This window comes from Mycteria americana, chromosome 12 (genome assembly GCF_035582795.1).
Source record: "Mycteria americana isolate JAX WOST 10 ecotype Jacksonville Zoo and Gardens chromosome 12, USCA_MyAme_1.0, whole genome shotgun sequence".
Taxonomy (NCBI): Eukaryota; Metazoa; Chordata; class Aves; order Ciconiiformes; family Ciconiidae; genus Mycteria; species Mycteria americana.
The window spans coordinates 6746396-6772591 of record NC_134376.1 but is presented as its reverse complement, the minus strand read 5'-3'; the positions used below and the strand labels follow the sequence as shown (position 1 = coordinate 6772591).

Genomic DNA, 26196 nt, shown 5'->3' with positions numbered 1-26196 from the left:
TGGTCAGCACATCCCCCTTGGCTCTGCTGCTCTCCCAGGACCCACAGTTGGTCTGCAAGCTCTGGGCAGAGGAGCCTCTCCATCACAAGTACCCCAGACTCCTGCTACCACCCACAGCTCTGGGCACTCTCATCTCCGGCAAGGAACTGTCATTGCTCACAGCGACCAGGGCAGCCCACACCCAGTAACCCACATCCAAACTCGTGCTGGAACTCTGGGATTTGCTCCAGCAAATCTTTATTGGACAAAAGCATATGCAGGTACAGGGTGACCCACCACATGTACACACATGGCACACGCTGTGGGCACCAGGAACCCCCTCGGGCACTTGGTACCTCACCGAGCACATCCCTGCGGTGCCCAGGGTGGGCTGCCTGGGACAGAGAGTCCCACTGCCACCTCGTGGGTAAGGGACGTATCGCCTCTGCTTTGCCAGCGGGCACAGCGGGCAGCAAACCTCCTCCCTGCAAAATCCTAGGCCCTGCTGGAGAACGGGACCCGGAGAAACCTCAAAGTACCTGGCTTGGAGGGAGGGAAGTCCATGCATACCAGAGCTAGAGGCATCATGAATTAATCTGATCTTTCCCGTCTCCATCCCTGCTCCCCAGGCTGACTGGGAAGACAGGATGCTGCCACACACAGGGCAGGTGGCTGGCTGCAGTCACTGGACTGAGGGAAGAGTAGAAAGACTCACTGCCAACAGCCCAGGACCTGCTCGTACTCTCCTGGTCTCACCAAGGTGAACCGCAGCATCCCTTGAGGGTGCTGGCTGTCCAGGGACGGAGCCTCAGGAATTGAAATATTGGTCCCATGCAGAAGACTCATGGGTGAAGCAAACCCATTAATTCCCTTCTGCTCCCAGTTAGCACCAGCTTGTTAAAAGAAGACTTCTGTTCTTTTTCAGCAGGGTGGGCCACAGACAATGAAAACCCTGCTTCGCTGTGCAGTCACAGAAAGAAGGAAGCTACAAATCTCCCCCGTAGAGGGAATGAAGCAGTGAGCAACCCCTCATGGCTTTGAGAAACCAGCCTACAGCACCTCCGAAAAGGAGGTCTGGAAACAGAGCACTATTGCTGAAACTGCTCTGGGTCTAGGACATCCCACCCCATAGATACAGAAGTGGTTCTGCTCTCTGCCTCCCTCCCGGCTGTGGGGCCCGCAGTTCCAGTTTGCACTGGCGTAATAAGGGGGACACCCTCAATCTCCCTTGCCCCATAGCACCTCCCTATCTGCGTCTCTGATCCTGGCCAAAGAGCCACATCACGCGCAGGGAGGGAGGAAGGGAGGGAGAAAGGCCCTTTCGCAGACCAGCGCAGTGTCCTTGGTGCAGCCCTGGCTGACATGAGTGGGGCACCGTGGGGTGACATGCAGTGCCATGCTCGTGCATTCAGGACTGTAATGACCCGAGCAGTGGATGGGCAAATTGAGCTCTGCCCTCCTGAACTGCCAACGAGGCTGAAGCCAGCTCTGAGCTAGATCCAAAGAAGGAAAACAGTCTTAAAAGTCCATGTTCTGGGAAAGGTATCCTTGGGCCCCATACCAGGGCCAAAGGGGATTCACACTGTCCCTTTGGTCCCCAAACCTGCAGTCTCCACATCAGGGAGCAGAGGAGCCTCATCACAGTCCTGCACGACTCCAGGAAAGCACAGCAGTGAGGAAACGTCCCTTTGATGGCCCTCTCTAGGCCGCTGCGCAAAGGAACATCACTCCTGAGCTTTACTCTTATTTTTCTGCTTCCGTATTATGGGCAAGAGGAATTTGTTCTTCTTCTTCTTCTTCTCTGGCTCCTGGCTCTCGAGAGATCCATCTGCAGGAGAGGGAGCAGACACAGAGCAGGTTGAGACCCACAGCCCCAGTGCCAGCCAGTGCTGCTCCATAAGAGTAGAAAGGGGCCCTTACCCAACCTCTGGATCATGTCTGCCAACATCTGGTCCTCCTCTCGCTCTCTGTAATGGAACAGCATGACATTAGAAAACTTTGCGTGTTTCATGACAAGGTGGTAGACACCAAAAACCATGCAAAGACTACTGTTATTCCCCCAGTCAGAAATGACCAACCTCCATAGCACACCCTGAGAAGGGTGCAGGAAAAAAAAAAAAAAACAAACCAAAACCAAAACAGTTAGAGGAGTCCTGGACATTAGCAAATTGCATCTGGTTCCCTTGAAAGCAAGGGCCTGTGCGGGGATTTCGACCGTGGCAGTCCAGCACTGCAGCAGGGAGGCCCTTCCCCCAGCTGGCCTATGAACCACCCAAGTTCAGGGAGTTGTGGGGCAGCACCACACCCGAGGAGATGAATAAAGGTTGAGACCAGTAGCCTGGGGTGCTGCAAAGGTGCTCGCATTGCAATCAGGGACAAACACGCTGCTATCTCCTCATGCCTGGGCAAGGCCAGAGCCAAAAGCCTGGGCATTACTAGAATCCTCGAGCTGGAGTCGGTGCCCTGAGGTCAAGAATGGATTCTGCTCTCGTCAACAGGAGGCACAAATCCAGCTACTTGACACAGCAGTCTTCCTTTGAACTTGGGGAGGATCCAACTCTCGGCTACAGTTTTTCTTTCACTTGCTGCAGCAGACAAACACAGTCCTTCAGAACTTCATGTTCCCAGAGTCCTCCTGCAGCTCCCGGGCTGCCTCCATCGTCCCCATCTCCAGCCTCTCCTCTCTTCCTGCTGCCTTCTACATTTTCACAGCCCTTGTCCTCAGAGAGGCATCAGATTGAGAGAGCACTGAACATGGCTGTGGTTCTGATCTCAATTTCTAACAGCTGCCAAGGAAGTAACGGCAGCAGCATTTAGGACAAGATGGTTGGTGACAGGTCACCACCCACCTCTCATGGAGCAGAAGTCTGGATTACAGCCATTCATCCAGCCCTACAGCCTGGGCAGTAGAGCTGTGGAGGAAGTACAATGGAAATCATCATGGGCTCATCTCCCACCACCCAAGGGCCCTCACCTGAGTCTGTCCTCATCCAGGCACTCCACAATATTATTCCGATCATTGACTGTGTTCAGGTATGACTCCAGCAGCTCCTCCTCTCGCTCCTTCTCCCTGGGCGTCTTCAGTTCCTCTGCACAAGACAAGGGAAGCCCAACTCACAGCTCAGGTGAGCACCTCCCCGCTGTGGCTCCTGCCTCCACCCTGCTCCAGCGAGTCCCTCTCACAGGCCCAATTTTATTATCCTCACGCTCAGGGGCACATCTTACATCCCCTCAGAAAGCGTGGGTGGGTTGGATGTTACAGGGAGTCTGCACCTGACAGCTTGACAGCACAGCAGTCAGGAGAGATCCCCTAGTGAAACTGCGATCCCTGGCAGTGTCATTCAGGTCCGAAGGACATCCCAGGTCTGGCGTGCAGAGCGGAGGGCTCCGCACAGCCAGGTGCCAGCAGGATGCTCAGTGCAGCTGGTCCTTACCTGGCTTGCTCATGAGGTGTCGCAGCTCTGTCTCAATGTTCCACTGCTGCTCCTCCAGCTTCTGCTGTTTCATCCTGGAAGGAACCACAGAAGCGATGAGTTACTGGCCCTCCATGCCCCAGGGCTGGACTCTTCTCCTATGATGCTAAAGCCTCATGTCTGCATTGCCCGCCACATTGGGTAGGGGCTGGTGGGTCGGGGGAAATCTTCCTCCATCTCATTTGTAATTTCCCTCCCCACAAGTCCATCACAGACCCTGGGTGCTCATCAGTGCTCAAAAGCCCATCAGCTAATACCTCAGGCAGTTCTCCCAGAGACGTCCTCAAGCCCTCCCTCATCCTACCAATTGGCACATTATTTTTTGGGCTGCCATGCTCGCTATCCTTCCCAGCTTACTGCTCACAGGTGAAGTGCACAAGCAGATGGGTGAATTTCTGGTTGTACTCACTTGTACATCAGCTCCGATTCCTGCCTGAGCAGCAGCTGTTTCTCATGGATCAGTTTGAACCAATCCACCATGAGGGCATCCTCAGACTCGTCTGCAGAAGAGACAAAGGGCAAGACACCTCCAGAAGCTGCCTCAGTTCAGTTCCCCTTGACTCAAACACACAATCACTTAAGGGAGAGCCTAGCATAACACGGGAAAGGATGCAGACCACCTCCTGCAGATTCAAGGAAGCTGCTCACAGATACTCTGCCACAGGGCACCCAGCTCATCTTCCATGTGGCCAGCCCAACTCTGCCATTCTGAATGAACTCACTAAGCCCTGCGAAACTGGTGCCAGCCATGATGGCCAGTCTGGCTTAGGATCCAAAAGCCAGATCAACAGCAGCCTTCCACGCCTAAAACTCCCTGATCTTCAGCCAAATAAACACAAGACCTTGCTCAAACAATAGGTTAGGAAACAGCCAGAGAGGATTCAAAATTCCTAGGTCTTTATTTTACTACACCAGGTACCTTTGGCAACCTGGTGTCTCACAGGTAGCATGAGCTCCTAGAAATGGAGTCAAGAATGCCCAGGGGTAGGACATGAGCCTCACACCTCCCCACCATCACAGAGCTGGCCCCCAGTCTCCCTTACCTCCCTCGCAGCCACGCAGCTGCTTCTCCAGATCCACTCCTTTCAATTCCAGCTCATCCAGCTGCTTCTCAATGTCACATACCTTCTCCTGGATTTCCTCCTCAGGGAGGTAGTCTGGGTGCAGCTAGGCAAACAAATGTAGGAACAAATACAGCTTAGTGCCCTTAGACTGCCTGCTGAGGTCACAGCCCCAACAGAAATGGGAAATGACATAAGGAGCCCAACTGCAGAGCCATGTCCTAGATGAGCCAAGTCAGCAGAGATGCAGAGCTGGCTGCTCACAACAGAGCAGTGGCCACTGCAACGTTACAGCGCTGCGATACATTCGCTATGAGTGATAACATCTACCCACACTCATTAATCCATAGACATTCCCCCTCCTTTGTTGGGGGAGGCTATGTCTACCAGAATTTTGTTTGGCTCTGTCTTATTCCGGCCTCTATTGTCCCCCTGCATGGGAGATAACCTGCAGTCTCTCCATCTTGTCTCTGCCCCAGAGCCTTTCATCCTTTCCCTGGGAATTCAAATAAATCCTCCCAATAAGACAAACTGAGATGTATCTGGGCAAGCATTCCAGCAGGATAGCCAACAACCCCAGCCTGTTCCCCTTACACCTGGTTTCCAGCCATACCTTGGTTGGCGACACTGCTTCAGGGCTCTGGATGCTTTTTGGAACAGAGGGCTTAACTAGAAGGGAGAAAAAAAAAAAAAAGAAGAACGCCATAACAAACTTTAAATACTTTTGTGGAGTGGGACGGTGCCTACACCACCAGAGAGCACAACAGGTCCCTGCCACCCAATAGAGGGCACTGACAACAGGCGTGCATCGGCACGCCTGACTAAGGTGAGAGATATGTCCACAAGAAACAGCACAGCCTGATCTACTTCTTGTGGCCGGACGCTCAGATACCCTCTGGTCACAGGGTGCTGCTTTCATCCCCAGGGCACAGGCAGTCACCTAACTCAGGTGTGACTTGCGACCTTGCACCTGAGAATATTGACTTCTATGTTCATTCATTATCTTGTTAAAGATATTTATTGTGGCAAAAGCCACCCCTTATTAAGCTTCCAAAGGATAGAACAGAAGTACTAGGTTACTGTCGCAGGGAACACCAAGATATACTTAAAAATGCCCCTCTAGTGCTCTTGTACAAAGAAGTATCAGTAAATACTGATGAAACAAAGACGGTCTAGGGGACCTTAGCATAGGTCTCAGGAAACTAAGGTTCAATTCCTTCCACAAAACACTTCCTAGGTGAGAAGTCCCTTAGGCCCCGCTACACAGCATTATTTAGGCCCTGGACACCTATTAAAATCAATCCTTAAGCAATGTGTATTTGTTCCACTGTGCCTCAGCTTCCTCTGCCCAACTGTGCTGCAAGGATAACTACAGAAGAGTGTGAGGTATTCGGATACCCGAGGGGCTAGGCTGGATAATTACCACAGAGAGAGAACAGAGGCGTACGTGGATGACGTGATAAAGAAGGAAAACTCTAGTATCAGAAGAGCAGGGCTGTAAGAAAGGCAGCAGCAGTGCAGGCTCAGTACACACAAGGAGAAAGATAGGACAGACAGACTAGGGGAGCCCCGTGAGAGTCTCTGGCAATTGGTGCTGACTCGAGGAAGAGCTCAAGGACAGCTCTCCAATTGCTCAGGCCTTGCTCTATTGCATTTTCTAGGAAGAGTGCAAAAGCAGAAGATGCTGGATGTGGCAATCAGCTGTGTTGTCCCCACACTGCTGGCCTCTGTCAGGGTACTCTTCCCTCTGGATGCTGCTGGTTTGCTGCCCTGTACACTTACCTGCGACTCACACTTCTCTTAAAGGTTCCTTCAAGAGGGACCTGGCCTGCCACGAGCACTCTGCTGGTACTGCCTGAGCAACACCTCCCTCTCCCAGCTCAGCCCTGCATCTTCAGGCTCCTTCTGAGTGATCTCTGCAGCACCTCCAACCAAGGCAGAAAGCTACACCACTGATCATGAGAACACCAAGGTCACTGGAGGGGAACACCTAGTAAAACGACACTCTCCTGACCAGCTCAGGGTCTGATATCCCCTGATATCCTTGAGTTCTGTCTTGACAGACACAGGATGGATTGGCTGCTTGCCTGCAAACTGGAAGTAGGACAGTTGGCAAGAAAACCCTGGAGCCTCCTTTCTCAACAGAAAACACTACCTACGCCAAAGAAAACGCATTATCTACAGAAATGTTCACTATCCACAGCCCCACGCAACACACACAGGATTAAGGGCAGGAATGGTAGCTGACTGTTCACAGCATCTCTCCGAGTGCTGAGGTAGTAAAGACCTATACAGAGGAGCAACAAGTCCGTCCTTAATCCACACGCTGCCAACTGACAGCAGCAAGAGAACAGCCTTTCAGATGGCAGACATGCACACATGTGAAAAATGGGGCGAGACTGCTGGGAAAGTTGCCCATAGTGGGCACTCCCCAGCAGCAATCATTAAGCTTTAGAAAGACAGATATAAAACCAGCCTCCCTTATCATAACAGCTCACTTCCTGGGAAAGATGTAAGGCTGAACCTTGTGGCTGAGTCTGAGGAAAAAGGAGATGGAAAGTTTTGGGAAAATGATGGCAGTGGAGGCATGCTAAACTTTTAAAATATACAACACAATTGGAGTTTGAATGCTTCATAGCTGTCAGAGGTGCAGGCTAAGGACAATGCTGGAACCAGCTAACAAATACTAAAGCATGAGGCCACTGAGCCATCAGGACCCATCCTGCTTGCTCTGAGACAAACATCAGAGTCAGGGCTGAGCCCTGCTATGATGACCTTCTAGTCCAAACAGATAAGACACAGCCAGATGGGGTAATGAAAGGGGAGAACAAACAAGCCAAGCAAACAGGACAGCAGCAAATATTAACTTAGTTCCAAAAAATTTCATTTGCATTGTGGTGGGATACGTAGGAGCGAGGACAACTGCGCAAAGGAGGAGAGGTACGCAGTAAAGCTGTGGTTGAACAGACAGGAGTAAGAAACTGGATTAAGGGTAGGGACAAACTGGTCAGAACTGGTCAGGACATCTTTGAAAGTCCAAGAAGCAGCAGCCTTGGCTGCTGCTACCATGGGTCCCGCCAGCTGGAGTCTCTGGCTGACAGTTCTCTGCATTCCTTTCATTTCCCAAAGCCACTCAACTGGAGCAGAACAGAGACATCAACTAGATCCCAGTTCCCTGAATTAGGAGATGGTCCTCTTCATAGCTTTGAGACTAAAGAATGACAGGGCAGTGACCTTGAAAATCCCTATTTTAATTTCTTCCCTTCCCACTGAATTCTCTGGCCTGGCTGGTTCCTTCTTAGGCCAAGCTGGCTAATAAAAAGTAATGACACAGATTTTTTCCCCATGATGACAGCCACAGGCTTAGCCACAGAAAACTTGGGGACACATCTCCCATACCAACCACTCAGGCTGTCCCCTGACAGTGCAGAGGAGAGAGTGCCTTTAAACAGGCAGAAGAGACCTTACATGTGGTAGTGCTTTTCTTCAACTGGTTGCTCTCTTCCTCCTTCTTGGCAGAGCCCCCAGGGTCTTCCCAGACTTGCTTTGAATTCTGACAGCTCCTGACAAGATCTGAGCTGGGGATCAACTTCTTCATGTATCCACCAGATGAAGCTGGATTAAGAAGCACAGACAGGTTTTGGGTAAGAGACTTCAACCCTCATCTCATGACAATCCCTTTATTGCCCAGCATCTCTGGCACTCACCACTAGCCACCTTCATTTCTAGTCCTAGTTCTCCTCTCCTGATGACAGCGAGGGGCACAAGCCCAAAGGAAACAGGGAGAAACAACCAATTACAAGGCCAGAGTATGAGAGAAGGGTGGAGAAGAATCAACAGTTGGGAACCATCATCAAGATTTCTCACCATTACACATTTACGTAAGAGACAGTAAGCAAAATCTTGCTAGCTGTCTCGCAGAAGAAGGGCACCCTGTGAAGACTGAGTCCCTCTCCTTGGAGAAGGATGGCTCTCCAAATAAAGGCACCACAGGACCAAAGCAGGTGCAGAGAGCAAAAATCCCTGAAAGCAAGGCACAACCTCCACCAGCATGTTCCTTACGTGTGCCTTGCAGCGCTAATGCCTGTCCCCTGCCTGACTAGCAAAATAAATGCAAAGGTTATATCCTTCATACCAGAGTCCTGCTTTGCTGCCGGGACAACTAATGGACTTGGCTTTGTCTCCTTGTGTGCTGGGCTCCCTGTTCCTACCTGGGAGTTATCGGTAGGTTTCTTAGAGCCACCTTGGTCTCTGCAAAGAAGAAAGACAAAGGTAGGAAACCATCCCTCTTGCAGAATGGTCCACAGAAGTGTTCTGGACATCCTGGGCTGGATCTCCATCTGGGATGGTCACACTTTTCTAATCACAGTGCAGCAATCTGAAATACGCTTTCCCTCCCCAGAAATGAAAGCCTTTGCCTCTTCCACCAAATTGTTGAAAACAGAAGCATTAAAACACAGGAGGTCTTCCCTCCTATGTCCGCACAGACCTGCAGCAATAGACATAGCTGTAGACATGGACATCCCCATTCACTTGTCACAGAGACCCATCAGCTTCAAGACACTCACTTGCTGGCTACAGGCTTCAACAGAGATCTCCACTCTGCTGGGCTCTCAGATTTGTCTTCACCAACATTCACGCTTCCTAAAGGAAGGGACATAGCAAGATAATAACAGATCAAATAAAAAGAAACGAGCCAGATTTGTGTCTCAGGAGGATCTTAGGAGATAAGCCATGCACTGGGGTAGATACTATGATGTTATTGCAGCAAACCAGCACCAGTTCAACAAGTTTAACTCGGACAGATTCACATACTATAGGTAGTAAATAATCTTGGTGGCACTTTGCCCCTTTCGGCTCAAATGCTTTAAACCCTATGCAGCTACAGAAACACAGCCACAGTGCAAATGAACAGGCATGTTCAACAGCAATATAACACAAACAGCTCACATCTCAGAGACCAAAGGATGGGGCAGGAAGCGGGGGGGACACAAAACACCCACAAGCTCACAGAAAATGCAGACAGATACTGCTTCTGGCCCAAAAAAAGACAGGCCATCTGGAAGTGGTTGAGATACGGGGTACCCCCAGAACATCATCCCTCAGCCCACTGCTCAGTCACCATGGGGGAAGCTTGGTTCAAGACAGACAAGGAGGCTGGGTGAGCCCCAGCTGCAATCATTAAATCATCCTGAAGTTCTGGCAAGGTCTCCCATCTGGGAAAGCCTACCTAAGCCGCTGAAATCCACCATGATCCCAACATTTGATGACAGCTAGTACAACTTCAAATACCTGGAGATCCTCAGAGAAGAAAAACTCAACACGCTAGAGGGAGCAATTGCATAGGAACAAATGGAGGTGTGTTGAGCCCCAGAACTCAGAAAACCCTTATGTGGTGGTACAGACAGAAAGTATAGGAGTCACTGACATATTCATTGTACTGGTCCAAGAGAAAGGCATAAAGTTGGCATGCTGTGTCCAGGCAGAACTGTATGTGAATCAGTCATCCTCACCTTTGATGCCTTTTGACTCTGGCTTGTGCACAGAGTCAAGAGGTTTGCTGGCAGCCTGGCTCTTGGGCAAAGGGTTTGTAATCTTTTCCTGTTTTAGTGCTGTGTACCCTGCTGTTTTGCTGGGCTGTGCTTTTGGAGCTGGACTCTGCCACTGAGAACTGGTGGGAGAAAACTTGCCACTGCAAAAAAGAACAACCTAGTGAGTCTTTTTGAAAAGACGGACCTTTTTATTGGCCTCTATTCCAAAGACTTGGATGAGTCCCTCTACACGTCTTTAAATCTCAGCCACAAAAGCAGTCAGGGAAAAGGGAAGAAAGATGCAGGGACTTCTCCAAGTTATCCCAAGGATCATCTTGGTAAAAAGGGAAATAGTGCTTACCTGCTGGATGCTGAGGAGCCAGTGGCACTGAGTCCTCCCGGCCTGTTTGGAGAGGTGTTTGATCCCGCCAGAGCCTTTATAATATGGTTACGTGCCTGATCCTTCTCAGCATTCACTGGACTGACCTCAGTAGTGGTTCTGGCAGAGGCAGTTTTACCAGGGCCATGAGAAGAAGGGACTTGGTTTTTAGTGTCAGAGGTTTTATTGCTGGAGGACTCCAATGACCGAAAAAAATTTTCTCGGGCTTGCTGTGTTTTTGTTGTGGAGGTTGTCCAAAGAGGCCCTGATGGGGCACCTTCACGGTGCTCTGTTTTATTTCCCAATGGGGTACCTTTGCAGTCATCTGATTTATTTACAGCTGAAGAGGACCATGGAGTATTTACACTTTTGAAGCCAGAGCTAGCAGAATATGAAACAGATGGCTTGGTTGAATTAGCAAGGCCTTCCTGGCTGGGTTTCTTCAACACCTGCTCCGGTTTCTTGGGTTCTGCTGCTTTCTGGAACACCTTGGCAGCAGCAGGGGCTGGGGTACTCTCAGGTTTGTTCCCGGTGCTGCGGAGACCAGAGATCTGGACATTGTCTGGCTGCTGGTGGCTGGTACAGATGAACGTACCGGGCTCAGGCCCAGCTTTGTAGCTTCCAGGAAGAAGCACGTTCCAACACTGCCTGCACCTGTGGATACAAAAGTCTCAGAAAACATCCTCCAGAGCACTGGGAGGCCATCGACACACAGCTGAGAGTACAGGCACAATTCCACCGTCAGCACAGGGAGGGTGAAGGTACCACACTGGCAGCGAGCAGACCCCATGTGCACATTCCTCAGACACCAAAACAGGAGCTGCTGATAGCACGGCCTGAAGTAGGAGAGGTGTGGATGAAAACAGACCTGTGCAAAGAGATTCTCCTATGCACGGGTCAAGAGCAGGCCCAGGCTGCCTCCACTCTGACAAAAATGTCCTCCATCACCTTGAGTGCCTCACACCACTCTCCCTCCGGTCCCAAAGGAACGACGCTGCCCCTCTGCGACCCACAGGCCTGTGCCCCGCTTTGAAGAGCTGTACCTGAAGCAGTTCCTGTGATAGAGCTTCCCATCAACCAAGTAGCGCTGCACCAGGTGCACATGGTTCCCACAGATACCACAGCTGCTGCTAGGGATGTTCCCGCTCTCTGCCAGGACCCCTTTCTGTGGGGAAACACGGTGGGTGAGCAGGCAGCACTGTGGCCCTGCATACAGCTACGAATGTCCCAGGCAGGCGAGAGCTCGACATGCACAGCCAGTTGGCTAGGACAGAGAAGCGATATCCAGAAAATCCCTGCTCCCACTAACCCTGTGTTCATACGAAGTGGAACAGCCCTCGGGAGGATAGAGTAAGGGGAACTTGTTCCCACAAAGCCAGAGGACCGGGGTGTTTTGTCCATCTGTGGGAAACTGAAGTGCAAGGGTCTCTGATTTGAATTAGCTGGGAAAGGTCCTCACCTTTTTGAGAGAGGAGCTTCCTTTCTTCCACCCTGTTTTTGTCCCTACTCTGCTTTGAAACTGTTTCCAAGAATTTAATTAATGTTTTCTAGCAAAAATAATACATTCTGTTAAAAATCTCCATCCCCAAGACCTAGGAGCAGCATAGCCACGTCCTAAGACACCCATGTCCTATTCACCACTAGGTAAATCCCAGCTGACCGATGGTTTTCCAATGACTCCCACCTGAATCTGTTCAGTAACCAGACTTCTGGATTAAATCCCCCATAGTGAGCAGAAAATTTAGAGACTAAGTCCCTACCACTAGGAGCCTTGAACTAGCATAATACTCTCTAGCTCACTAAACAGATTTAAGGTTTAAAGAACACCCCAAACCACATTTCTTACCGTGGTGACTGGGCAGGTTTCTTTTGGCTTAGCTCTGGCTGGTGGGTGGGCAGGAGGCAGTTTTGGTGGTACTGGCTTAGGAGGCTCTGAAACAGCTTTCTTCCCAAGAGGCTGCTCCTGAGGTTCAGAGGAAGGACGCTTGATTCCAGCCATGCCTCCAACTGGAAGAAGGGAAGATTTTAAGGTAACATAAGGAAAATCCATAAGCTTAGAAGTCATTTACAATATAAGAAGATCCAGAGGTGCCTGATGGATAACATGCAAAGCATACAAGGGGACACAGGCTTCCTTCACAAGCAGTTCTGTAGTGGAGCGAGGGGCAAGAGTCGACAAGTGAATTTTACCAACTTACACTGGAATCATCTCGTAGCTGAAACTACTGATTTGTTTTCTTCTCAGGGAATTCCATGGAGGCGAATGAAAAAGTGGAAAAATATAACACAGCATTGGTAATGGTGTGAGCAAGATCTTGGGTTTGTACCTGGCCCATGGTTTGGCTGGAATTGATCACCACTGAAACAGGCACTGCTGTTAGGTATTACAGCTAAAAACTGAAGCACAGAGGGTTTGCTTCATTCAAGTTGCCGTGCTCCAGACTTCCTACACACCCTGAACCTTCACTGCTGTGGGCGTCCACCCCACATCCCAGCTGGGACTCTCATGGAGCAAACAGGCTTGTTGAATGCAGAAATGACCACTAAAAATGGGTAATTCTACAACAGAGACTTGGAGGTGCCATGGTGGTGCTGACGCAGAAACCAACAGGACTTGCCACAAGAAGCGTGCAAATGCTCAATCCTCTTTCCTTTGCAGATGAAAGAGAAACCCTCAAAATTCACAACAAGCGGAGAAAAGAGACTCCCCAACACACTTCAGTCAAGCACAGAATGATGCCCCGTGCCCTGGGAAGTACGGGGAGACTTCCCTGGGAAATAAGGCTTCATGCACAATTTTTACAGACGGGCCCCCTCATCTGCCTCACAGGGATGTTATTTTTATGCCACTTCCTATTCTGAATGAGATGTCTCTGTGTTCCTTGCGGGATAGTTGAGCCACAGATTCGCTTTAAGAGCAACCAATTAAATGACCACCCGTCTGAAAAGAGATTATACCCTTTTCAGTAAATACAGAGGGAGTCTGGGCAGGGTGTAGGGAGCAGAGAGGAAGCCCAGTTCCCAGCAGTCTTCTCTCAAGAAAGCTAGCTATCCAAATAAACACCCAGGGCTCTTTTACCACAGCGACCAGTGGACTGGTGACAGCCGACCCAGCAAACGGTTTAGACTCGGGCTGCCCCCTCACTTCCCACTTGTGCCATTTATCGAGTTCCCAACGCCCAGCACAAAGACGGGTGGTTTCAGCTCTGCTCTTCTGTAAACACCTGACCTCAATATTGGCCGCTGGCCTTCTCTAGCCTCCTGTGTCCTGCTTATTTCACGGTCCTGCTGGAGCCCATTCGAAGGGCACGACTATGGTATTAGGCGTCTGCTTGGTGTCAGAGGGCACATTCCTGGCTGGGCTCATTTTCAGACACGCGCTTTCACCCCAGCAACAGGCATGCAACCAGAGTGTTTTGTGGGACACTAGAGAGTATAAAAATGTGCTGTGCTTGATGACGTGGTAGGCAAGATGCTGGGGGGGAGGGGGTAAAGACCCCAAACTGACCCAGATTCCCACCACTTGGCACAAACATGATGGAATTTGTTTGACTTCAATCACAATGGTTTAAAAACAAGAAATAAAAAATGAAGAGGGGGGAGGGGAGAGGTTGCAGAGGGAGAGAAAAAGCATGCTTAAATGTGTAAGGAGGTGGAGAAGGGGGAAGAGTTTAGATATTAAAGGCAGCTCTCAGAGTGAATTGTGCTTTCTTTCCAAGATGTAGGACATTTTCAATACATATCTGTCTTCTCCATCTAGATTCACCTTAACCAGTTAAGTCATTCATGTCCCACTTTCTAAAGTTTCCTCCAGAGGAACCTGTGAAATTGGTTTATTGTATTATTTCATTTTGTATGAGCTTAAAGCCAAATATAAACCAAGTCTACAATAATGCTCTTGTGAGCCCAGATAAACTCTCCAGTATGTGAATATAATGCCTTGGCAGCTCTGTGGCCTGTTTTATGTTTGAAAGAATTGCTATCACAATTATGTCAGTTAAGGGGGTCATTTTCTTCTACTTCCTTATATCAGTACTGCTGTGCTGTACAAGCCCTACAATGGATGCTGTTACACTGGCACAGCCTCAAAGACAAGCTCAGCCTTGTTAGACTCCGTGTTCTCACCAGCCCTCCGGTGTGGCAAGGACTGGAGCAGGGATGGAGGTGCTCGAAAAAGGAAAGATGAGGTGTGAAACACGGAGAAGAACCTTCACTGCTCCTGTCTGGCTGAACCATAAGAAATTTTAGATAGTATATTAAATTTTAAGGCACCAGTTTTAAAGACAAAGCACGGCCCTGTGCCCCTCCAAAAGCACTGGTGCTACTGTAGGCCAGTGTGTAAAGAGTTCAAATCCTCTGCTGAAGTAGTTCTGGTACCAAAAGGCCTCTGTGCAGTCTATTTTGCTTTTCCAAGCTTGTTAGGAGGCAAGGGAAAGCATAAAATTAAGCCCCGATCCTTTCCACCCCTCCAGGGAATATGGTACTTACTAGGAGACCGTCCATGGAAGTAGTTATAATACTGGGAAACATAGGTGAGGATGCTCAGCCTGTCTGGTACCCTCAAAGCAACCATATCCTCTGCATCCAGCAAGGCTGGGATCCCCAGCTCCTCCTCCGCCACTCGAAATGCCTAGAGAAGGAAGGAGAAAGAAGGAAAAAAAAAAAAAAAAAAAAAAAGAAAAAAAAGGGGGTCTTGTCCAGCCCAGGCAGCAGAGCTGCTCCTCTGCAAAGTAAGAAACTCCACTGCAAACAGCCCCACTAGAATAATAACTCTACTGGGGAACAGCTGCACCAGTTTAACTCCTAAACTCCTACATCGTACGGCCATTACAGGAACCAACGGAGTCATGGCTTCCAGCCACCGCGTTGAGAAATTCAGGCAGGGAGCCAAAAATCTGGCCTGGCAAGCTGGCCGTAGCTCACTGCACAGGAACTCACCTGGGCTTCCCCTGCTCTTCCTCGCGCCTGCCTCTATCTGGATACGCACAGCTGCGGAGAGCGAGGCCTGGCAGAAGGGGATGTGTCAGTCCACGCTGGCAGACTCACTTCCAGGCTTCCAGCCCAACCTGGAGCGCTCCCCAATTAACGGTGCGCTGGTAGGTGTTTGCAGGCAGCTTTGTATCTCCGAGAGCTGTGCAAATGTTAACGCTTCCTGCCTACTGCCTGCTCTTCCCCATCTGAAAAAGGGGAAATCTTGGGCTGCAGGAGGGAGCTCTCGCTCCCAGACTAGAGAGGGGAAGAGAGGAATAATGCAGAAGAATTCCTGATACCTAGCTCCCTTCCAGCTTAACCATTTCCATGCTGCCTAACATGTATTTGGGGCAAATATTCCTCTTTGTGGTCCCCTCTGCTTTGAAACTGTAGGATCAAACTCAGGTAAAGGAGGGAAAATCTATTTTCTTTTGTGTCTGAAAAAGAGCCTTTACTACAGGACAAAAAAAATGCAACATCCATAAAGCAACTTTGCCCTTGCTCAGTTCAGTGTAGGGCTTTTACTAAGGGACTTTCTCCAGCCCTTTTGCTTCCAGGCTTACAGGAAAAAATCCTTTCCCTCCCTCTTTGGAATATCCCCTTTGAAATGCCAACACAGCAAAGGAAACAGCACTTGCAGGAGCAGAGGCACAAGGAAGGCTACTGCTGAACCCCACAGCGAAAGGGTTAAAGAAAGACTCGAACATGTTAAAACCCTCCGCATCTGACCTCTGGCACAGACACACAACAGTGTTGGTGTACAAGCCAACTATTCCTGCTTAGAAGAAACAAACAGCCATTATTTTTTAGCAAGATAATTACCATTTTTTTCCATTTGGTATCCCAGTAAAAATGCAACCGAGCTGACATTAAGCACACTTTCAGCCAGTTACCTCCGGCTGCGTCATCCCGGCTGCCAGGCCAGCCTGGCACTCGCCTGTCTTGTAACCTGGTACTTAGTATATTCTTTGGAGTGTTCCCCGTCGCACTGGCTGCACAACTGGTCTGACCAGTGGGGTTTTGTTGCTGGACATTCCCAGTGTGCAGTCTAGCGGGAACACAGGCCATGCCACCTCCTGCCACAGGTGCCATAGGTGAGACCAGCGCAACAGGCACAGAACAAGTGCGAGGGGCTGCCTGGACCGCAAAGAGGAGGATGCTCTATGCACACAACTGGTTTGGCCAGAACCGGGTGAGCAATGCAGAGAGCAGCATTAGGATGTAGCGTCCCCTGTGCCTACAGCGTTCTTGTGTTCCTGGGAACCGCTCTTGCCTAGAGATCCAACAAGATCACCACCTAACATGGCCCAGTTGCCCTTCTCCTCTCAAGGCCAGCCTGGGCAGGCAGGTAAAGAGGCAACACATTATTTCTGCATAACGTTTTTCATCAGTGCAGCTCCAAGTGCTTTACGAGGAGGTAAGTGTCACCGCTCCCATTTTGCATAGAGGAGGCAAAGTGATACGCTCGAGGCCATCTGAGCCAGCCAGGCACAGCTTTCCTCTGACACAGGCTACTGCTGTATCAGCTACACCACACCACCATCCATTAGCACTGAAAGAACTGGATCCAAGGTCTCTAGATGCCTTTCTCATCTTATATATTTTTGAAATCTTTAGCAAAAAAATGCCACCAACTGAAATTTTTCTAGGGTTTGGGGTTGTTTTTATTGGCACTTGAGAAGTGACACATTCTTCCTCGGCAGAAGACCTTATATGGCAAATTGCAGCCCAAACAAGATTTTTTTAGTTTAATAATACAGCCCCTGAAAAGAAGTTATGGAATAGTGACGCATCAAGGAGGGTCTGCACCATAGCAGAGGAATAGCACTGGGAGAAATCAGACCCACTCGTATCCCAAGGGCAGCCAGAGGAAGAAAGTGTAGGAGCTAGGATGGAGAGCAGTCCGAGGGGGGAGGCCAGCCCAGGAGCCCACAGGGAGATGGAGGAGTCAACCCCACTCACGACAGAGCCAAGGCATACCAGCACTGAAAGGGCAACACAGACAAGTCATCCTACAGCAGGTGGAATAAGGAAGAGAGAGCAAAATAAAGGACATCAAAGAAACTAAGAAATGGAGGGAGGAGAGGGGCAGAAAACACAGCCTGCAACAAAGGAGGGGAGCAACTCTTTTTATGAGAGGCACAAAGAAGCTTTTCATTAATAAAAGCAGTGGAGGCGGCTCGTACAGCTCATTTCCCAGAGACAAGCAAAGCTGCCAGCAGAGCAGACACCATCAGCCCGGCTGGGGACGGAGCAACGCTCAGGGCTTCACAGCACTCTGGCTGGGATGACTGTCCATGGCAAAGAGGCCCTGATGCCTGCCAAATACCAAACCTCACGGGCAAAAATGCTTGGTCTGAACCTCACCTAGAGGAGAAGAACATGCAGGGCTGAACCCCAGAGAGTGTGAGTAACTGCTCACATACTGCAGCCCCAGCTTGAGGAGAGGGGGTCCGTCACAAGCACTGTGAACACGGCTGCGGCCGAAGGGGAGTGGAAGCTAAGGAGTGTGGGGGGGTGAGTTTAGCTCTCCTGGAGGCAAGGACCACCTCAGATGGCTCACTGCGTCAGAGGATGTCATTCCTCCAGTCCAGACAAGAGTAAGCTGCCGTGGTTCATTCACATCCCGAGCTCCTGCCAAGCAGCCACGAAGCTGTGTGGAGCAATGTCAAGGGGAAAAAAAGGCATTTTAATCTGCTGCCTCTCTCTTTGCGAGGGAGACAGGGAGGAAAAAATCCTTCCTTGGAGCACTAAGCCCAGCTTGAATCCAGTACAGGAGGGACTTGGCCTGCCCAACTTCTACTTTCTTCATGGAGAGAACAAGAGAAACTCAAACCCCATCCTGGAGTGAAGTGTCCAGGCAGGATGAGGTTTTAGGACATCTCCACCTTCCAGCAGCCTTCATTCCCTGCACCCTGCACTGAGCAGAAGTGGGGGGAGACTCCCTACGCTTCCCCTCTCACATCAGCTACCTCCCAGCTCCTGCTCCATCCCTCAGGAGCATCACAGACTTGACATGTCCATGCCCACGTCTTGACCTCCAGCATCTCTGTCCAAGTTCCAGCTGCCACAGGACACACTGGACACAGGCATCGCTGTGCAGCCAGCAAAGAAGTGGGAGCAGTCTGAGGGTGCTTTCAAGCAGCCAGCAAGCCTGGACATTGCTGTTCAAATCAGAAGGTTGGACACATACAGAATAAAGCAAAGAATTTGAATACGGCACACTCAGCACACTGCATCTGCAGGGTTTCTGTCACTAAACCACGTAAGCAAGGTGCCAGGTCATAGACTAGACCAAAAGTAAAAGTCACTTACCAACTTGTTGTTCTCATACACATTTTCTTTACTGAGGGAGTTGAAGTTTCTGAAATATAGAAAGAAGAGAAAAATCTCAAGTTGGTGATGCAGAGCAAGCTGCTTCACTTTCAGCTTTGCAAACCTTTCTGAGCCTCACTGGTTCGGGGGACAGAGCATCTCCTCCCACCCTGCCTTCTCAGAGACACTCTGGAGGGAGCAGTGTGGCAGATCCCGTCTGAGACAGTCACGGACCTGCTGCACCTCCGAGGACAGAGACGTGCAGGAGACCCAGCAGGCACAGCCATCTGCCCACGGGCAGCACAACACATTTTTGGCACATCTACCCTTGCAGGGCTGACTCCCACAGCCTCCTGTGGACAGGACGTGCTGATGCCAAAACATCCCACGCACATTCACGGGTTTTGCTGAGACAGCCAGGAGCAACCTTTAACTCATGGGGTGGTGTTTTTTTCCCAAAAAAGCCTTGCTCCTCTCCCACCTCAAAAAGGTACACTGATGCCTGCCAGCCAGATTTGCAACGCTGGAAGTACTTTCCAAACAGTCAGATCCATGCTCTTCTCCCATCTTGCAAGTTGTTGTCTCCACACAGAGACCTCACGGCCTGAGGAGGTGTGGATACCTCAGACACTGCACGTATCACACGCTTCTCTGATGCGCCCATATCCTCTGATCTCAGAAGCTGCTGACTCCACCAGCACACAAGTTCTGGTTTCAAATCCTCTTTTCTTCTCTGGCAGAGCTCCACAAAACCAGCACCAGGAATCTGCCTAGGAAATACCTCTGCCCACAACACAATACTGCAGCTGATAACACCAAAGTTGCCCGGAGAAATCTTATTTTCCTTTCCCTAGGGCTGTCACTTCTGATTTGTAATCATAACCAATAACTGAAAAGGAAGAGACCATTACTATTTGCAGTTACAAGCCAAAGTCAACAATCCTTCTTCCTTTCTGCTGTCCCTGGACATCACCTCCCTCTTCCCCTCTCCCTAGATTTGCTCTCCCCATCTCTGGTCCAACCCAGATGCCACCTCTCTCTGCACTGTTCTGGGAACTCAGAAACTAGGGCCTGGCAGGACAGGCAAGAAAGCAACCGGGACAGTGAGTTTGTGCTATTGGAAGTAGAGCCACAAAAGAGTGTGCTTTCTCACCCATAGCGGAGCATGGCCCTCGCTTAGGAAACAGCCACTGTCAGCTTTGTTTTAAACTGACTGTCACTTGCTCAACTGGGAATACAAAACTGACTGTTGGCTGGCAGCCCTGCTCTCCGACACTGCTTCCTTCTGCCCAGGCAAGTGGGCAGGATCAATTCCTTTCTGATAACCCAGGTTCACTTTACAATCCTTACACCTGCTGGCACAGAGCTAAGCGAAAGGCTGATATCAGAGAGGAAATTCTCACTGATAAACAGAAAAGGCTACAGAACCAACTTTGCATTTTTGTACGTAGCACCTTTATAACCGATGTGGACCCACCCTCGTCAGCCAGTCCCTCACCTCTGAGAGGAGCCAGGATAACCGTGTGAAAGCCAGGGCAAAGCTGGCTCGCAGTGACCTATTCATGAGACAAACACATGATCTGTATCGCAGCAGGGGAACTTTTTCCACTACTTGTAACAGCAAGGAGCAAGCCAGGTCCTTTATCTACTTAGTACAGAAAGTGGAGCATTACTTTATAAACAAGAGAGGCACCTTCAAACACGCTGGTCCATCATGCCACAGCCTATGCCTCCTCCCTGCTTCCTGCATCTGGTATTGCTATGTGGGATAAGGAGAGAATGAGCAACAGATAAGACCCAAAGGTTAAACTCCCCCAAGAAGCGTGTAAAGACAAGGCACATCCCACCTCTAAATCATATACTCTTTCCTGTGCAAAATCAAAGGGACTTGCAGAGGTTTTTCTTCAAGCAGTACTCCTGCCCACAGATTTCCCTTCCCTGAGACAATGGATTAAAAAAAGCAACAAAAATAATCACAAGCTAAAAAAGTTTCAGTGAAACAATAGATACAATCATCCTGGTTTGTGTCAGGCAAGAAAAGCCAGCTGAAAGAGGTGATTGCAGCTCTCTGCCTCAGTCCCGGTTCTGCTCCCAAATAAAGTCTCTGTAGCAGGGACACCCTGAACGCAGGAAAACACCTGCAAGAGGAGAGGGGAGCTCCAGCTTCCTCAGTCATGCTGACACATAAGACATAACATACTGGAGTTACCTACTTATTGTCGGCCAGCGGCCCTCAGCCACGCTGAATGCTGTTTGCTATGGCAGCGTGTGTGCAGCTTCACACTGTGTGGCATGTAACAGGAAAAAACCAAATCTCTTCATTGTGAATGTCTGAAATCTCCTTCTGTTCCCCAAAGGAGAGTGCAAACAACCAGGTTACTTGGTCGTTTCAAGAGCCTCCTGCCCTCTCAGCATCACTCCTTCCCTGGCTAGTTGGGTGAACTGCTTACATATAATATTTCTTTTGGAAATTGATCTTGCTGGTACATCTCCTATCTTGGAATATCAAAGCTCTCTTGACCAATGTAATCCTAAGAAAGCAAAGCTAATACAAATGGAGAAGTAGGAGTTCTCCGCTGAGAAAACACAGGCAACTGAATTAATTGGAAGAGCTGAGAAATATAAATCTGACCCAAGAGAGGGTCTCCAGTATTGTAAACAAATCAGAGTGGAGTTCACTAGCACAGGAATAGAAATGAAGTTTTTAGCTCCCCCAAAAATCCTTCTCTTAGCAAAAAGTGGCCGAGCATTTCTCATGCCCACAAATCTCTGTGACCACCCACTGCTCCAGCTGCACAGACCCGGTGCTCGCAAAGCACGCCACGGTCCTTTGCAAGCACGTGTGTTTCCACAGGAGGAATCTCCGCTGCTGCTGCAAGCACTAACTTGGTTGGAAACTTGACCTTGGAGCAGACTGAGCAAAAAAAAATCCCAGAGCCATGATAGTACCAAAAAAGCTTCTGCTTCTTGGCACTTTTTTACTATTTTCTCTATAGACAATAAGATATGTGCAGTCAAAAGGATCACTGAAAAAGAGTGAAGCACCCTTTGCCAGCTCACAGTCCTTGAACAGAGGGTTCAAATCCAGCGTGCTCTGCTGGGAACAGGACCTTTCTGCTGTGCTCCTTCTGGAGGTGCAAACAACCTGGGGAGAGGGGACAGGGCTGGGAATCCCAGGTGGAAGATGTCCTCCATGTGCTCATCCTCCTCTCAGCAATGCCTGCTCCACGCTGCTGTGGTCTTGCTGGCAAGCTGCAGTGTGCTGCTGGGGGTGACTAACAACAGGCAAGACCCCCCGACCCCAGAACCATCCTCCCCTCGCCTATACCTGTCACACAAACCACAATCCTGCAGAGGCCAAGCAGGCGGCAGCTCTGCTTCACCCCAGCCTTTTGCTAAGGAGATGGAGACTGCGGGCAACCCGTCCTCAGCACAGCCAGGGCCCTCCCTGTCCATATTGGCGACCCTCGGCCTCATCCTGCCCCGCTGAGCTGACAGCGGACCAGGAAATGCTGCTGGAGGAATGGGCACCCGCTGCTGCTCAGCTGCCAAGGGGGATTTCACAACCAGTCAATTCCCAGAACACCGAGCTGAACACCAGCTCACAGTCTGGGAAAGCCAAGATCCTGGACGAGGAGAAGGAGCTTAATCAAAACCTTTCCTCGACATCTGGCATTAATATCTGAGTGAGTGTGCACGGCTCCCCTGCTTCTTCTAACTCATTTATCAGGCCAAGGCCACCAAAACCGTGGCCGGAGCTTGCACAGCCATCGCCATCACACGTGGCAGCTGCCGACCTCAGCCTCCAGCCATGCCGCCGTGAGGCTTCATGTCTCTCTGATGAGAGGAGCCTCAGGGCTCCGCAATCATCCCAGAAAATGGGCTGGGACCTGCCTGACACAGCATGTGTGCCTGGCTGGGGCTGGCTATGAAACACTCTTCAGCTGGGACAAAAAAGAAATGAATTTCCATGGTAATTCAGCGTGCATCTCCACTCCCCCAGAGCATCCTTGGGTGAGTGGGAAGTGAGTGGGAAATGCATTTCTAATTTTACACAGCCTGCCCTGTTCGGCAATAACATACAAACCGACATCAGCCAAATTTGAGAGAAGTTATCATATTTTCCATATGTTTTCCAGCAGGAAAACAGGAAGGGGGGGAGAGACCCCCACGAGCCTGTCCTCTGAGCCACATACCCCACAAGCGAAGCCTATGATTATGACCATGTTTTGTAATTGCTTGAAGTTTTCCTGGGAATTTCTCGGGCTCCTGGAAGGAGAAATCCCCTGCACTCCTCAGCCCAAGAATGTCATTTGTGTAAACCAAGACGGCAAACACACTGTTGCAAAACTCTGATGCCGTGACTGAATCATGTTCTGCAAGTGATTTATATAGCAGAGCTGCTGCAAACACACAGAGTGCTCTAAACACCAATTATCCTTTTCTAGTTCTGTTTTCACTATGATGCTTTTAATCTTCACTAGAATCTTTGCTGGGGAGATTCTAGAAGCAAGGGGAGGAGCTCAGGATAAACCACTTCAAGCCCCTGGGCAGCAAGAGTCACAGCCACACGTGCACCCAGCCACGCTTCTGCGCCGGTGGCTCCTGCACGGCCAACACTCAGAGAAGCTTTTACAGATACATGGAGAATTTGCACAAGTATTCAGCCCCAAGATCTGACACATGACATCCAGCAGCCCTGGCCACCAACCACTTGAAAGCATAATTTCCTTCCAGCAGGACTTTGCCCAGCCAAGGATACACCTGGTGCTTTCCTGCATTATGCCACTGACACTGATGAGGGCGATCACTGATAAAAGCTTCTCTTACTTTAACCTTCAGGCAGTCTTTGCTGAGCTGGTCCAAGTCAGAAGGAGCTTCTGTAAGGTCGTGAATAAAGTCAGGCAGAATTTCTGTTGTAAAAGAACATGAATGGGAACAGAGAGACGCCACAAGGAACATCTTCCCTCTTCAGCACAGGAGAACTTATTCAAGATATGTCTATCCACAACCCTTGATACGCAGTTCAAGATTATAAACAACTCACTAAACTGGTCAACAGGATTATTCCAGCTCTCAAGTCGCTGAGCCCCTGTTTACACCCATGCTCCAGCTGGGCCAGCTGCAGAGTCGGCCAGGAAGCAGTCACGGTCCCTCTACGAGCACCTCCTGGTCACATCAGCCTTTCTGCCCTGCTATTTTGTATCTTTAGGACTGTGAATCAAAGGAAGGAAAGGAAATATCTGGAGTCACATGGACACAACAGCATGTCAGGAAGCCATACCTAGCAACACCATGGTGACTGCCCAAGCACTGGGGACTACAGAGAAGGCATGCCTGAAGTGCCTGCACTAACCTCCCGCTGCCCGAGCCTGCTCCTGCCTCTTCCACGTTTCAAAACAACAGAGGAGAGAGAGCAAGACGAGATCTTCTCCCTGGGCTTCCACCAGAAGCGAGACACCTGTAAGAGAGATCTGTGCACAAAAACCCAAGTGGCAGGCTGTCCCTGGGAGCACAAGGAAAAAGGCAGAATTCAAGGAAGAGGAGGAAAACCACAGTACAGAAAACCCAACCTGGTCCTCCAACAGCTGGACACATCTGACTGGGAGAGACCTAATGCTTAAATCAGTACTTAAAGCTTAAATCAGTGCTCCTGGGCAATCTTTGCACTGCTCCCTTGCCTTGACCTCTCCCCTCAACCTCCCCACCTCAAAGTCCAAAGAGCCCAAAAGTAAAAATAAAAACTAGGAAGCAGGATCTAGGTCTCCCTTCGGCAGTTCACCTTCCCAGACGTTAACATTTGGGCAGGGACAGGTCAAAACCCACAGGGCCCCAGCAACGGCTGGAAAACACTTTGCCTCCCACAGACAGAGCTCTAGATGGGAAAAACGCGTGATGTTCAGGAATCCAGTGGCTGCTGGGCCCTGCCTTTCTACTGTATTTTGTTTAAATAGCCCTCGCCTCCTGACTTGAGCGCAGCTGAGCTGCCGTCGGGCTGAGCAAGGAAAGCCCAGCCTAAGCAAACACAAACAGCAAAGAAGGAAATGCTTCCCCAAAAATTGGTGCCTGAACTTGTTTTGCAATGGAAAGGACTTGTTTAAAATATTTATGCTTCAGCCACAGAGGGAAGAAAGGGGAAAACCAAAAAATATAGGGGGAAAAAAAAGCATGGAGGCAGCGAGAGCGGAGGTCTTCACTTGGAGATTTTCAGCGCGGGTGCTAGCTGAGCTCCCGGCGACGGCTGCCCGCCCGCAGCATCTCCCACGGAGGAGCTGGGACTTCTGTAAGGGCTGCGCCTGCGGGGAAGGCGAGGTCCCGCGGTGGACCCAGGGCCTGGAGTCCGCAGCTCAACGGCGGCTGACCGCAGCCCAGCGAGGGCCCTCGGCCGCGAGCAGAGGGTCCCGGCCCCGCCGAGCCGGCAGCCCGCGCGTTGGCCTCGACGCCCGGCGAGGGTACTCACATGAGGTCGGGCCGGTGCCGGTGGAGGATGGCGCAGAAGGCGAGGCCGTCGCGGAAGGAGGTGGTCATGTTGGTGATGCTGACATCGCGGTAGCCCTCGCACTGCTGCTTGCACCACAGCTGCAGGTTCTGGATGGCCGCCATGGCCTCGACGGGCCGGGGGAGGCGGCGGCAGGCCCCGTGCCCCGGGGCGGCTCAGCGGGGCGGCAGGGAGCCCTTCGCCGCGCCGAGCCCCGCTCAGCCGGAGGCTGCCGGCGTGTGGCGGCGGCCGCGGCGCGGAGGAGGCGGGGAAAGGGGCGGGCGCGGGGCGGGCGGCGGCGGCCCCTCAGGGCCTCCTCCCCCCGCCCCGGGGCCGCGCTCGGCGCGGGGGGGGAGAAATGACAGAAAACGTGGTGTTGGGGACGGGAGCGGCCGCCCTGCGCGGGCGGGGCGTCGTGTGTGGCCGGCTGCTTCTCCACAGGGGCTGGGGGCAGCGGCACCCCCGGTCCTCACGACATAGGCCTGTCGCGACCGGGGATCCCACACGTTGGGCTTCTGCCGTGGGAACAAAGGAAGTTTCCTTCGCACCCGCACGGAAAAAAATCAGGTTTCCTTCGCGAAGGGGCACCCACACGGGGAGGCGTGAGGAGGAGGAGGGAGGACGAAGCATGGCCGCCCAGAGGCCTCATCCTGGCTCGGGAAGGAGCGAGGCCGGCCGTGGGCACAGGGTTTGCCGGCCTGGGGCGGCCCATCAGGGTGGACCGGACCAGCACCTGCAGCCACCTCCGTTCCCTTTCCCCACAGCGGAGAGGAGCGGGGTGGCTGGATGAGGGAGCCAAAAAGGCGGCCACCTGCCGCAGTCCTGCCCTGGCTGGCTAGCCAGGGCCACGGCCAGGGCCAGGGCCAGGGCCAGGGCCAGCACCACGACTGCCAATTCATTACGGTTGCCCCACGGCGCACACGTCACATAAAACAGCTCGCCAGATCTCGTGTGGCTGACAAAACTGCAGAAGAGACAAGGTAACACTTTAAGAGCTGCCTATAAATTA

At 51.0% G+C, this 26196-nt stretch overlaps 1 protein-coding gene across 5 annotated transcripts; it reads right to left on the bottom strand.

Moving 5' to 3' along the window:
• Positions 1–207: 207 nt before the first annotated feature.
• On the bottom strand, positions 208–25463 carry MICALL2 (MICAL like 2). Of its 5 annotated transcripts, XM_075514787.1 has the most exons (18): positions 25170–25310; positions 20403–20468; positions 18710–18758; positions 14912–15053; positions 12270–12430; positions 11467–11588; positions 10406–11077; positions 10027–10205; positions 9082–9157; positions 8649–8764; positions 7982–8128; positions 5127–5182; positions 4496–4619; positions 3862–3952; positions 3414–3487; positions 2954–3068; positions 1900–1946; positions 208–1807 (listed from the first exon to the last, which is right to left on the bottom strand). In XM_075514787.1, exons 4-18 carry the CDS (start codon positions 14994–14996, stop codon positions 1704–1706), a joined length of 2169 nt encoding a protein of 722 aa, XP_075370902.1. In that variant the 5' UTR covers positions 14997–15053; positions 18710–18758; positions 20403–20468; positions 25170–25310; the 3' UTR covers positions 208–1703. The 5 variants fall into 5 exon arrangements, with proteins under 5 accessions (XP_075370902.1, XP_075370900.1, XP_075370903.1 ...); XM_075514785.1 differs by lacking the exon at positions 20403–20468 and having other exon boundaries at positions 25170–25463; XM_075514788.1 differs by lacking the exon at positions 14912–15053.
• Positions 25464–26196: the final 733 nt, after the last annotated feature.